The sequence below is a fragment of the Vulpes lagopus genome, chromosome 11, assembly GCF_018345385.1.
Source record: "Vulpes lagopus strain Blue_001 chromosome 11, ASM1834538v1, whole genome shotgun sequence".
Taxonomy (NCBI): domain Eukaryota; kingdom Metazoa; phylum Chordata; class Mammalia; order Carnivora; family Canidae; genus Vulpes; species Vulpes lagopus.
Window position 1 is genome coordinate 106,675,203 of NC_054834.1, and position 13,527 is coordinate 106,688,729.

Consider the following 13,527-nt stretch of genomic DNA (forward strand, 5'->3'; position numbering starts at 1 on the left):
CCTTATGACCCCAATTAGCCTCAATTACCTACATAATGGCCCTACCTCCAACTATAGTCTTATTAGGAGTTAGGGCTACAAAATATAAATTTGAGGGGAGCACAATTCACTTCATAACCATGGCACATGTTTTCATTTGCACATTTACTCCACACATTTATTAAGGACCTACTACGAGCAGGTGTTCTGTTTAGCACCAACACGCTTCCTCCCACATGGAACTCGCAATTCAGCCAGGAAGCCTCTAAACCTTTGCTATTTATTGAGTTTTGAGAGCTCTTTATGTATTCTGGTCTCAGAGTGGTGAAATTGAGCCCCGTGTCCGGCTCTGCACTGGGCGAAGAGCCTAGAGCCTGCTTAAGATTCTCTCTTCCTCTGCCCCTCAGCCCCAACCTCAAAAAACAAAACAAGACAAAATAAAACAAAAAACAACAAAAGGACTTTGGCTCGGGATAATTAAATGTCTTGCTGAAGATAAGTGGTAACGATTTAGATTTAAATCTTGATTGATTTAAAAATTATACATTTATTATGTTATGCCGATTCTTTCAGGCTAAATCTGTTTTTTTAAGGAACTTTGTTAATTTTGGAGGAAATTTGTTAATTTTGATGCTTATAAATATATTGACTCATACTTTCTATAAAATTTACCATAATTTCTCAATTTAATTGGAAGTAAATAAAGAAATGGATACATAATTAATCCGACTTTAACATTAATACTAACTTTTTAATAGGGAAATAATTTCAGCTTGAATCCATTTGCTATTTAAGGGAGAACTGGCCATTAAATTTCATTAACATTAAATGTCTGAAACATATTCAAAAAAGAGTTACAAGCACAGGAGATTATTGCTTTGTTTCAGAGGGAAACTTACCACCCTTGCAGAATTCAAACAGTTACATAAGATATTGAAATAAACTGATAAATTTGATAAACAAAGTATATGACCTTAGATAATACATAACAGAATTACCTCATGGTCTTTCAGCAGATTTAGGAGTTTCATATCTTACATTTACCAGGGAAAGATTAAAATTTACCTAGGTAAAGAGGAAGTTAAAGATAAAATGATGTTCGCAAAGACCCAAGGGCAAGGAAAGGCATAAATACTAAGCCAACTGCAGGAGGTGCCATATGGCTTATATATAAAAGTTAAGGTGAGAATGATCAGAAATGACACAGGGAGACGATCGCCAACACTGCTGAGCACTATGTGCCAGACCTTTTAAGTCTTTCATGTAGATTATCTCCATTATTATCCATAATATATTTCTTAATTAATACATCTATTTATTCCAATAAATGTAATATGCTCAACCAACATATCATAGTTGGTAAGACCAACCACGGCACTACAGCCAGATTGCCTATCAATTATTATGTATGCAACTTTGGGGAACTTACTTAACCTCTCTATATTTTATTTTCCTCATCTATAAAATGGGATAATGATAGCCCATCTCCCTGATAGTTATACTGTGAGGATTACATGGACTAACAAATGGGAAGCACTTAGGTAGGACCTGGCATGTAGTAAACACATATTTTAGTTATTAATAATATTATTATCCACATTTTGTAGAAACTATCAGAGTGTTCCTTTTAAAATAGAAGTCAGAACTCATTAGTATTCTGCCCAAAAGCCAGGATTGAGTTCCCGGCTTATATAGAGTAAGAACCAAATCCTGGGGCCTGAAAACATATCTCAACTTTTACCACCCTCTTCTTCCTCCCTTCCCTAGAGTTTCATTGGCAACCTTACTGTTCACCAAACATTTCACTTCAGGACAATTATCCCCATCATTCTCTCTAATCAAAAAACTCTTCCTACAGTTATAATTTACACCTTCATTTCTTTTAAGTTTCTTATGAGAGAGGTTTAATGACCACCCTGTATAAAATGAAACCCCTCCAAGTGAATGGATTTCATACATATAATTTATTATAGTGATATTATTTCTGTCTGCATCTCAGTTCATCATGGCATTTTTCTGACTAGAATCAACAAATATTGAGATGCTATCTTTCTCAATTAGAGTTCCCCACAGAGCAGAGCCTGAGACAAGGATTTCAGTGTAAATAGTTTAATTGGTTGTCATCTCAGAAAGTAGATGTGAAGAAGCTGGGAATGAGCTAGAGAACAAAGCAAAATCCAGTAAAGCATGTGTTCTTAAGGTCGTTATCATTGTGGGCAACTAGGGCTAAATTTTGCTCTTTAGATCTCTTCTGAAGAACAATGTAAAACACATAGCCTTAGAAATGTCCCTATAAACAGCACTGTCCGATAGGATTTTCTGATGATGGAAATATTCTATATATTGTCTGCTATGATAGGCATATGTGACTATCAAGCAATTAGAATATGGCTAGTGTTATTAAAGAGTTGAATTTTTAATTTTATTTAGTTTTAATTAATTAATTGATTCAAATATTAGTAGACATATATATCACATCAACAGGAATACATTTTTAAAATATCATATCAAACGGGGTGCCTGGGTGGCTCAGCTGGTTAAGCATCTGACTCTTGGTTTTGGCTCAACTGATGATCTCAGGGTCATGAGATCGAGCCCCATGTTGGGCTCTGTGCTTGAGATTCTTTCTTTCTCCCTCTACCACCCCCCTAAATCTTTATCTCTCTAAAATAAATAAATAATAAAATAAAATATCAAATTATGCAGAAAATAATTTAAAAAAAAAACACCCATTTATGGCAAAAACTCTCAGCAAACTAGGAAAAGAGTGAAATTTCCTGAACTTGATAAAAGACACTTACAAAAACAGCTACAATTTCCATCATACTTAAGGGAGGAATTTGCTTTTTTCCCTTGAGATTGGAAATATCCTCTTTTGCCACTCCTCTTCATTATCATACTAGAAAGTCCTAAAGAGTACAATGATACAAGACAGGAAAATAAATGGTATACCTACTGAAAGGAATAAGTAAGATGTTTTTGTTCACAAATGACATGCTATAGAAAATCACCCCAAAACTTGATTTAAAAAATCCTTCTGAAATGAATAAGGATACTTGTACAGCAAAGTGTTAGAGTATAAACTTAATATACAGAAGTCAATTACTCTCATATATACAAGCAAAGAACAAATTGAATTTGAAATTTTAAAAGATATACATTATATGTCATCTATGTATAATTGATACTAATACCAAAAATGAAATACTTAGGTGTAACTCTAATATGCACATGATCTATATACCTAAAACTGTGAAACTCTAATAAGCAGAATCAAAGATCTAAGAAAATACAGAAATGGGCCAGGCCCATCAATAAGAACACTCATTATGGTTAAGATGCCAATTCTTACCAAGTTGATCCATAGAATCAACATAATCTCAATAAAAATTTCAAACAAATTATTTTGTAAATACAATAAAACTGATTCTATGGACCTAGAATTACCAAAAATTACTGAAGGACATTGGAAGACTGATACTCCTGACTTTATAAGACTTACTATACAGCTTTACTAATCAACATGGCATTGGGAAAGAAGAGACCAATAGGCCATAGATGAATAGAACAGAACAGAGAACATTGAATAGATCTATACAAATTGTCACCTGATCTTTGACAAAGGATTAAAGGGAATTCAACACACAATCTCAGCTCAAGCTCAGTAAATCTGAAACATCCATTATTAAGTGTGATGGAGTTATATTCTTAAACTATCAGTAGTTTGGCTATGACTCTCCTTATCTCTGTCCAGGCACATGCTGAGTAGCCTTATGGCACTCAGCATATCTTATGGAAAGATATTCCTCAGTGAAAGCAGGAATGGAAAGATGTATTCGTCTTTTGGATTTTGAATCTCAAAAGTTTATTATTTTAGAGGACTGAATGGCTTAAAGCTCTAGTAGATTATACTCTGGGGAAGAGCAACTTCCTATCTCACCTACCATCATCCCTCATTATATTTACTTGCAGTAGAAAAAGATCTATGGGTTGGAAGGGTGGGGAGATTCAAAAAGAAGTAATTGTTAAATAAATACTGGTTAGTTCCTTGTTACATGTGCTGGGCCTGGGGGTGACTAGGCTGTAACACACATTCAAAATAGAAATGAGATGAATCAGGTCTGAGGATCAGATATAAAACATGGAGAGTATAATTGATAACACTGTATTGTATAATATAAATGATCTAAGAGGGGAGAACTTAAATGTTCTCACCAAAATAAAAGATAAGTATGTGAAGTGATGAATGTGTTAATTAACTAGATGGGGAGAATCGTTCCCATCGTACCCGTGTATCAATCCACCACTTTGTGCACTTTAGCTGTTTTACCATTTCATGTGTCAATTATACAGCTGATATTTTTATAAATATAGGTTTATAAGCTCCAAGAACAGAAGCCCTTTCCCCGTTTTGCATATCAAATTCAATCAAGACTGCAAGACCCTAAAAGAAAATTGGCTACATCAGGTGTATAGGCAACTGAGGTACTTGGCAAAGTTTCTTCTGTGCTCCAGCATGGTATGGGAACCAAAAAGGTCACAGTTTTCCAAGAATGGAAAAAGAAGGAAGGAAGGAAGGAAGGAAGGAAGGAAGGAAGGAAGGAAGGAAGGAAAGAAGGAAAGAAGGAAAGAAGGAAGGAAAGAAGGAAAGAAGGAAAGAGAGAAAGAGAGAAAGAAAGAAAGAAAGAAAGAAAGAAAGAAAGAAAGAAAGAAAGAAAGAAAGAAAGAAAGAAAGAAAGCAAAAGAACCATGGGACTTGAGGACATTTTGTTGATAGGAAGGAGAATGACTAAGCAACAATTTTTGAAGCCTGTTAATACATTGATGGAAATCTCTGCAGCTCTCTGAATGGCCATATAAGATGGAGAAGAAGTGCCACACCCATCATATACATCTTATTACTAGACAAGTCCCACAAATCTCAATTTAATTAAGTTTATAGCGTTCAAGCCAAATAGACTTCAAAGTAAATTGAGTTGTAAAAAATATAGAAAATTATGCATCTCGGCTTACGCTGAGCTTTGGACAGAGATACATACCCACTCTATAAGTAAAAGCTCACGTTTCAGGCTCTGCTCTGCCAATTACTAATAAGAAATGGAAAAAAGAAAGAAAAGAAAAGGAAATGAATCTTCGGGCAAAAACTTTAGTCCCAAATAATAGAACACTAACCTCTATCCCGCCATCCCTTGAAGCTAGGTCTTCGACAAGTAAATTGTGATACCCTACATGCAGCCAGTTTGCAAATAGGGAAATACAACAATGCAACTTTAATGGTTTCTGAAGCCCATAAATTGTATTTTTTTTCTTTTGATCACTTGCGATGTACTGGGGACTCTTTATAGTAGGATGTAGAAATAAATTACATGAATTCTGCCTGTAAGAAGCCTTCACTCTATGGAGAGTATGACATGCTCTGATAACATTTCATTGACAGAACATCTTATCACAGGACTAATTTTCAAAGCACTTTTTTTTTTTTTTTCTGAGTAACAGCAAGTGAATTTCAATGGAAAGGGTAGGCTAGGGGCTGGCTGTGCAATATAAGAAGAATTCGAATATGGAAGAGGAAGGGAGCACAAGTATTTGGAATTGAATTAGCAAAAACATCAACGTGGGAGATTCGCGTGGTTTATGTCAAGGGCAGTGGGGAGCCTGATGGATCTAGGTGAAACCCAACAAATGAAAGGAGAGCAAATGTATCATTCCACGTGTAAATCAAAAAGATGAGTTTGAAGAATAAAGAAACAGCCATAGAAAAGGGAGGAGGCACTGATACATGCTACTCAATGAGTATAAACCTCAAAAACATTATGCTAAGCGAAAGAAAACACAAAATATCATATATTACACCATTCTCACAAGATGTCCGGAACAGGTAAGTGCATAGAGACAGACGCAGACAGGCGGTTGGTTGCAGGGTCAGGGGGCAAACAGGACATGGGGAAGCCTGCTCAGTAAGCGTGGAGTTTTATTTGGGGGCAATGAAAATGTCTTGTAAATAGTTAGAAATAATAGTTTACACGACTTCGTGAATGTACTGAATGCTACTGAATTGTTGGTGGCATAACAATTCATAAATCTGAAAATAGATTTATGTTATGTGAATGTTTCATAAAAATAAAATGAAAAAAAGTTTTAAATGAAGAGACCATTTCCGAGCAGGCTGGTGAGCACCCGACAGCAGGGGATTCACATTCACCAACACCATATTCTCTCCAAATCCCTCACCAAAAAATGTTTAGGACATGCTTCCATAAACTGATGTGTTGTGTCCTGAGTCCTAATATCCTGGCTGCATACATTGAACACCTTGACTGGTCATCTGTTGGTGGTAAGACTTCAGCGTATCTTCTAGAAACTTCATATTTACCCAGAAGTGCACGTTCTCAGAACGTTCTATCATTGTAACCATCCTCCTAGGACACAGTACAATAAGTGTGTCCCACCTTTGGCCAAATTTAGTCCGTCACAATTCATTATGGGTCATTGCTTCATGATGGCTTCCACCATTAGCACATCCCTCCGCTGTCACCTCTAGAACATCACCGTTTTCCTAGTCAACAATTCAAACCATTCCTGTCTGGTCACTCATCCTTTTTTCCCCCCATTAGACAATATCTATTCATTGCAACTAGAATAATTTTACCAAGAGTGGTATAAATTTGGGGTTTTCTTTAGGTTAAAAAAAAAAGAATTACAAAAGTAGACTGGTCATTGGACCTGACGTCTTCGAATCTTTCTGGTGCCTCATTGTAACCCACGGCTCCCATCTTTAAGGTCATGTCACAATCCAAGATATCTCAGAACATCACGTTCCAAGCTTTAAGCAGCTCTGAAGAAAAAGTGTGGGGAGTAAGAAAAATTGGGACACAACCCAGTTAAGTCAGCTCTCTTTAGGAAACTTTCTGAGAAGTCTCAGATAACACGTCTGCTTATGTCTCACAACTAACTGCGATGGAGTCAAGGGAATAAAGTCTTCTACACAGTCACTGGCCTCAATAAAATTGGAGTTTTTATCCTTAAGTTGAATTGCAAAATGTCTGCCAGGCGGGTGGCCAGCAACCTCCTCCTTCTACATTGTAAATGATATATACATACATATGTCAGATATTTTACACCATGTATTTGGGTTATATAGTATGCATTATGTATGCATATGAGCCACACCAGGCATTATTTTATAAGCTATCATTCATTAAATATCTATTAATGACCTACTGTGTTTTTGGCACTCGAGTAAGCACTGAAGAACAAAATCAACTGGTTCCTGTTCTCAGAGAGCTTAAGGTCTATGAGAGAAATAGTCTTTATTTTTTTTTTAAGATTTTATTTTTGGTTATTCATGAGAGACACAGAGAAGGAGGCAGAGACACAGGCAGAGGTAGAAGCAGGCTCCATGCAGGGAGCCCGATGAGGGACTCAAACCCAGGACCCCAGGATCATGCCCTGGGCCCAAGGCAGACGCTCAACCGTTGAGCCCACCACTTGCCCCAAGGGAAACATTCTAACCTTCTTTAATCCAATAATATACAAATAAGTATAAGTTAAAGAAGAACCTTCTGTGATAGCACAAAACAAAGCAGGTGACTCATTCTGGGCAGAGAATCATCTGAATATTCACTATGAAACTGATACATGAGCTGAGATCCAAAGGGAGACAACCGTGAAGTCAGTGGCGAGGATGTTCATAGATGGAGAGGACACGAGGGTGCAAACCCAGTGGAGCGAGGCAGGGAGGAACCCAACACACCTGGTGAGACCAGGGTTTAATGGCTGGAGGAGCCTGAATGGAAGACCCTAGTGGACCATAAAAGTCCTTTTCAACAGCGTTAAGGGATTCAGTTACCTCATGGGCTCTGAGACCCACCGCCCCCTGCTTCAGGCTCTGTCATTAATCCAGAGGCACTTTCTGTAGTTCTACACACAGAATGTTCTTTTGCCCCTATATCCACTGCACTTCTTGTGCCTCGTCTCCCTTCCTGTTCAGGCGCTGCCCTCCACCCTCTCTGTAGACAGCACTTGTTTAAATCACATACATTCCTTTTTTTTCTTTTTCTTTTTCTTTTTCTTTTTCTTTTTCTTTTTCTTTTTCTGTTTCTTTCTTTTTCTTTTTCTTTTTTTCTTTTTCTTTTTCTTTCTTTTCTTTTCTTTTTTTTTCTTTTCTCTTCTCTTCTCTTCTCTTCTCTTCTCTTCTCTTCTTTCTTTTCTTTCCTTTCTTTTCTTTTCTTTTCTTTTTTTTTTTTTTGTGAGAGACAGTGTGGACATTTGGGAGAGCAGGGAGGACAGAGGGGTAGAGGGAGAGGACGAGAGAGAATCTTAAGCAGGCTCCGTGCTCCGCACTAGAGCCTATGGGGCATAATCTCAGGACCATGACCCTGAGACCATGATCTGGGCCCACATCAAGAGTCAGGGGCTTAATCCACTGAGCCTCCCAGGTGCCTCTAAACCACTTACATTCTTTGATGCAAAGCATGTAGAACCTTCGTGATACTTTCCCTGACATCAACCATATACCCTCAGTTATGGTCAAAGATATCTTATCATAACCTGTACAAACTTCTGTTTTGGTTCCTTCCTTGTTGCATTTTCTGTTTTTATATCTGCCTTCACCACTAGATGTTGGGCCCCTGGACTCCAGGAATATGACTTACTCAAGCTTATTTCCCCAGCACCCATCAAAAAAGTTTGGCACAATGACTCAATAAATAGTTGCTGAATGAATAAATGAGTGGATATTGTACATAGTGATTTTACTTTATGAATCTGATTCTAACACGTCACATTATTGTACCAATCAGTCAGAGGCTTCAAAATATATAAGGAGAAAATAAGTATAAATTCATACTTCTAAACTTTTAAATTCAGGCTTCCAGCTGGAGAACACCATTGGGGTTGTTTGATGAAACCGTTCTGGCTTTAACACTAAACCTTTTTAGCGTGAATGAAAACAAGTTGTTTTTATCTTAGAAAATGAGTTGTTAGGAATTTTGGTTGAAGATACTTTGTATTACATCTGGATGCTGTATTGTCTGTAAACACTTTACTAATTCTATTACTTACTAAAAGCTACGGGTCCCGCAGACTACCTGGAAGTGGAGGGGCTGTTTATCGGTAGTAGATATGCACCGTGAAGCACCGTGAAACCTGTTCGCTGAGAATTGAGATAATGACAAACAAACACCATTATTTTGGGTTATTGTCAGTATATCTAGTTAGAAGGAATTCAAGTGTATACATTTTGCTCTCATTTATAACTTGCCTACCACAGACCTTAAAGAGGGTTCTGGACCCAATCCCACTGTGTTGGGGGGTGGAGGCAGGAGTCCCCAGGGCCCCAGAGCAAGTCTCTGCAATTCCAGCTAACCCCACTGTGACACCATCAGATTCCACCATGACACCATCAGATTCCATAGGGTAAGTGTTCAGTCCTGCGAAATATCTCCCCACCTCCACTTCAGATGCCAGTTGCAAGTCCAGGTTGTTTCCTGTGCTTCTGACAAACTGGCTATAAATCAGAGGTTCCCATGGCCTCCTCCTTGGGTTCAATTAATTTGCTGGAGTGCTCCCAAAACCCAGGAAAACCCCTCACTCACTAGATCACACACCCATTTATTTTAAAAGGATGTAACTCAGGAAGAGCTCCATGGAAGGGATGCACAGGGCATGGTGTGGGGGAAGGGGATAAGGCTGCCAAGCCCGCCCCAGGCAGCCTATCTGCTAAGACCACCAATGTCCACCAACTCTAGAAACTAGAAGCCTATCCTTTTGGAATTTTCTGGAGGCTTCATTATGCAGGCATGATTGATTAAGTCATCGGGCGATGGTGATTGCGCTCAATCTAGCCCCTCTCTTTCCTGGGAGGGTCATTGGTGGGACAGAAGGTTCCAACCCTCTAACCACAGCGTTGGCTCTCCAGGAAGCCAGCCACCATCCTCAGGTTACCTAGGGGGCTTTCCAAAATTTACCTCATTCACGAAACAAAAGATACCTTGATCACTCTCAACACTTAGGAAATGCCAAGGGTTTGGGGAGCTTTGAGTAAGGAGCCTTGAACAAAGATCTAATATATATAAGAAAGAACATAAAGACTCCTAACTCTGGGAAACGAACTAGGGGTGGTGGAAGGGGAGGAGGGCAGGGGGTGGGGGTGAATGGGTGACGGGCACTGAGGGGAGCACTTGACGGGATGAGCACAGGGCGTTATTCTGTATGTTGGCAAATTGAACACCAATAAAAAATAAATTTATTATAAAAATAATATATAAGAAATATTTTTAAATTTATTATAAAAAATAATATATATAAGAAATATTTTTTGGTTTTCTGAATGACCAAATATATATATATTATTTTTCATAAATCGTATCCCATGTTAAGTCTCACACCAAACTGACTTTTTCTCAAGTTTCTGGGTATTTATTTATTTATTTATTTATTTATTTTTATTATTATTTTTTTGTAAAATTGTACTGCTGTAATACCTTGATCCAGTGATTTTCTGAAGATGGAAGTTGTTTCACATCTTCAGCAGATAAAGGTATACACTAATACATTCGCGAACAGGAAAAGTGATCTACAGCACAGTCGGGGGGGGTGGGGGGAGAAGGGGCGGTGGCAGGAGAAAAACAACAGTAATTTCTATCCTGTGGTACTTCTTGGTACTGAAGAGACATATTTATTCGCATCAACTAAATGCATCTTTTCTGCAACCCTAAAGAATAAGAGAAGCAGATATTATTATCTCCAATTAACTTATCTGGATAATGAGGATTTAGTAACGCGGATCTGATACGGTTATTGTGTGTTTAAAAGACACAAATGTAAAGTGTTTAGAACATTTCCTGGAAGATAAGAAGTGCCTAATATATGTTAGGTTTTATTATTATATTCACCATTCCTAGGGAATATCTTCAGGCTGAGAGATGTTTATTAATTTGCCAAATTAATAGAGTTTAAAGGCAGGATTCAAATGAATCCCTTCCGGCTCCAAACATAGCATTTGTCTGCACTGTATTTTTCAAAAGAGATTGCCTTTTTAAAAAAGGCTTTCGGAGCATCTGCCTTTAAAATCAAATTCGCTAATCATTTTAATGAACAGAACTGCCCATGAGTTGGGGAGGGTGGATGGCAACATCTGTATCTTATCAGAGCAATGCAGAGGAGATTTAATCTAAGAGGCTAGATTTCAGCAATCAAGGTTAATTGAAATGGAAATAATTTAGTTTGGACTGCATTTCAATGCTTCAATATCAAAATTTGACTTTAATTAAAGCATCAGCTCAACTATAAACTATGATATTATGTTTCCCCCAAAAAAGACAGCCTCTTTGACGAAATATGGATACTATGATTTGTTAAATTCCAGTGATAGGGAGTTAGGATAAAATATAGTGATCTGTGTTAGAGAAGCAGAAGTGAAGCATGATGTTAACAGGATGCAATAAAGATAAAGGCTTATAAAGCTTCGTCTGAATTAGAGCTTATTTCAGCTCATCAACCACAACTGCATTGTTACATGAAAAAAAAAGCGTGCTTGCATTCTTCATAATTTTTTAAAACGATCCCAGTATACTCACACATTGTAATGTCTCTGATGGAAACACACTCATTTAATGGCCGATTGGTAATCCTATCATTCCTAGAGCAAATATAAAAATGAGAGAGAAGTGAATTTTGGCAACAGCTAAATGGAAAGTGTTCAGTAAGCTCTTATTATCATGTCTTGAACCTTGAGTATTAGGAAGGATGCCGGTCTTAGACGAAAGACGACAGTGTGTGGTGGCACGAATGCATGGGAGCCCCCAAATCGGGTGAGGAGTATAGTAGCCAGCATTGCTACAGGGTAGGAAGTTTCTCTTAGTGCAACATTTATAAGTGGACTTTCAAAAACTCCTATCAGGGATGACTGGGTGGCTCAGCCAGTTAAAAAGCATCTGACTCTTGATTTTGACTCAGGTCATGATCTCAGGGTTGTGAGGTCGAGCTCCACGTTGGGCTCTGTGCTCTCAAGGTGGTCTACTTGAGATTCTCTCTCTCTTCATCTCCCTCTGCTCCTCCCCTTGCTTACACAAAATAAATAAATAAATAATAATTTTAAAATGTCTTATTATATTATTAGCTTTATAATAATTGGCTATATGCAGATTAGCTACTATTATTGAGAATTTACAGAGATTTAAGAAAATGTGTTTTTGTTCTTTAATAAATAAATCTACAACTCTATGGAGAAAACCCCCTACAACTCTATGTTTCATGCCTTCCGATGTATGCCTTATTAAATGAATATGCATTAATATAATAAATAAAAATTTAAAAATTAATTTTTAGACATATACACTTTGATTAAACACCTAGTTCAGCCTAAGTCACTTACAATTTAATTTGATATTATATATGACTGACCACTCTGAACAAGTTTACAAAGATTCAAGACATTTATTTACTTTTTTTAGTCTACAAATGTTGGTGCTTTGATATGTACTCAAGCGTGTCAGAATCCAAACTCTACGCTCTTTTTTATTACATCACGTGTTTCCCAGGCAAAGAGATTCATGTTAGAGGAGTGGTGGTCCTTCCCTGGAGCCTTTTGTGCCGTGGAATTGTATGAAATGTCTGGACATCTCCCATATTGAAGCTCTATTTTACTTTCTAACCAATGAACTCTGGAACTGGGCACAAGGACCACTCGAACTAGGCCAGGAATGGTAATTGTTTTACCAGAAGTTGCTTGTAAAATCAACAGGAAAACAGGCATCCAGACCATAAAACTGTCCGTGTAGACTTTCTGAAGACAGAGTAGTTAACTAATGCATCATAATACCAATGAGTAGTTGATCAAAGTGTAAAAACAAAAGTGCCTCAGCATGTAAGCATCTACGGACAACTATTTTCTTTTTCTTTTTCCTTTTTCATATTTATTTTGATACTTTCCTTGGTTTGCTGTAATCCTGTAAGAACAGCAAGAAAAGGGTAACCACCTCAGCGCAGCCAGCTTTATAGAAAACGGATTATCAAGCTATTGATTTTTGGTCAGGGTCAGGCCCCCTTTGCTGCTCGCAAAGGGATTTGCAGTGTTTCAAAACGGTGTTTGAAAGTAGGCTGCAACTTTGCTTAATTTTTCAAAGCTGTACTTGCTAAGACAGAGAGACTTCTAATTCATCCCTGACTTTCACATAGGTTTGATTACAAGGCAATACTTTGTCTCCTCCTTAAACCGTGGATTCTTGTATACCAGAGAGGTCAGCATTAATTATACAGCCCGCAGTGCTGCCCCAAGGATCCCTTCGTTTGTTTTGTTAGCATGGTTAAAAAGAAATTGTGTAAGCCTAATTTGTATTTTTTATAGCTTGAAGGGCCATATAGAGAATGATCTGGCAGATGATAATGGATTTTATTCTTCGCGGTCAGGTCTTCATTTTAGGGTATTTGAACAAATGCTCCTTCTATCTGTGGTTTCACAATAATACTACTCAGCTGTTTGACTCCCTATGAGGTTATAAAGTTTGATCACCAAACTTGGGTTCTTTCTAATCTTGGTGGGGATCC

General features: G+C 37.6%; 1 protein-coding gene across 2 annotated transcripts in view; it reads right to left on the minus strand.

Annotated features, from left to right (window-relative positions):
• Nucleotides 1–13,527, minus strand: part of LOC121472168 (translation initiation factor IF-2-like) — a 96,401-nt gene that overhangs the window by 47,682 nt on the left and 35,192 nt on the right. Inside the window, exons 3-4 of one of the 2 annotated variants that reach the window (XM_041723264.1) lie at nucleotides 11,559–11,620; nucleotides 9,069–9,133 (exon numbers count right to left, since the gene is read on the minus strand). In XM_041723264.1, the coding sequence (XP_041579198.1) occupies nucleotides 9,069–9,133; nucleotides 11,559–11,620 (127 nt within the window). The remainder of the gene's footprint in view (nucleotides 1–9,068; nucleotides 9,134–11,558; nucleotides 11,621–13,527) is intronic. The other variant, XR_005982789.1, reaches the window with a different exon arrangement.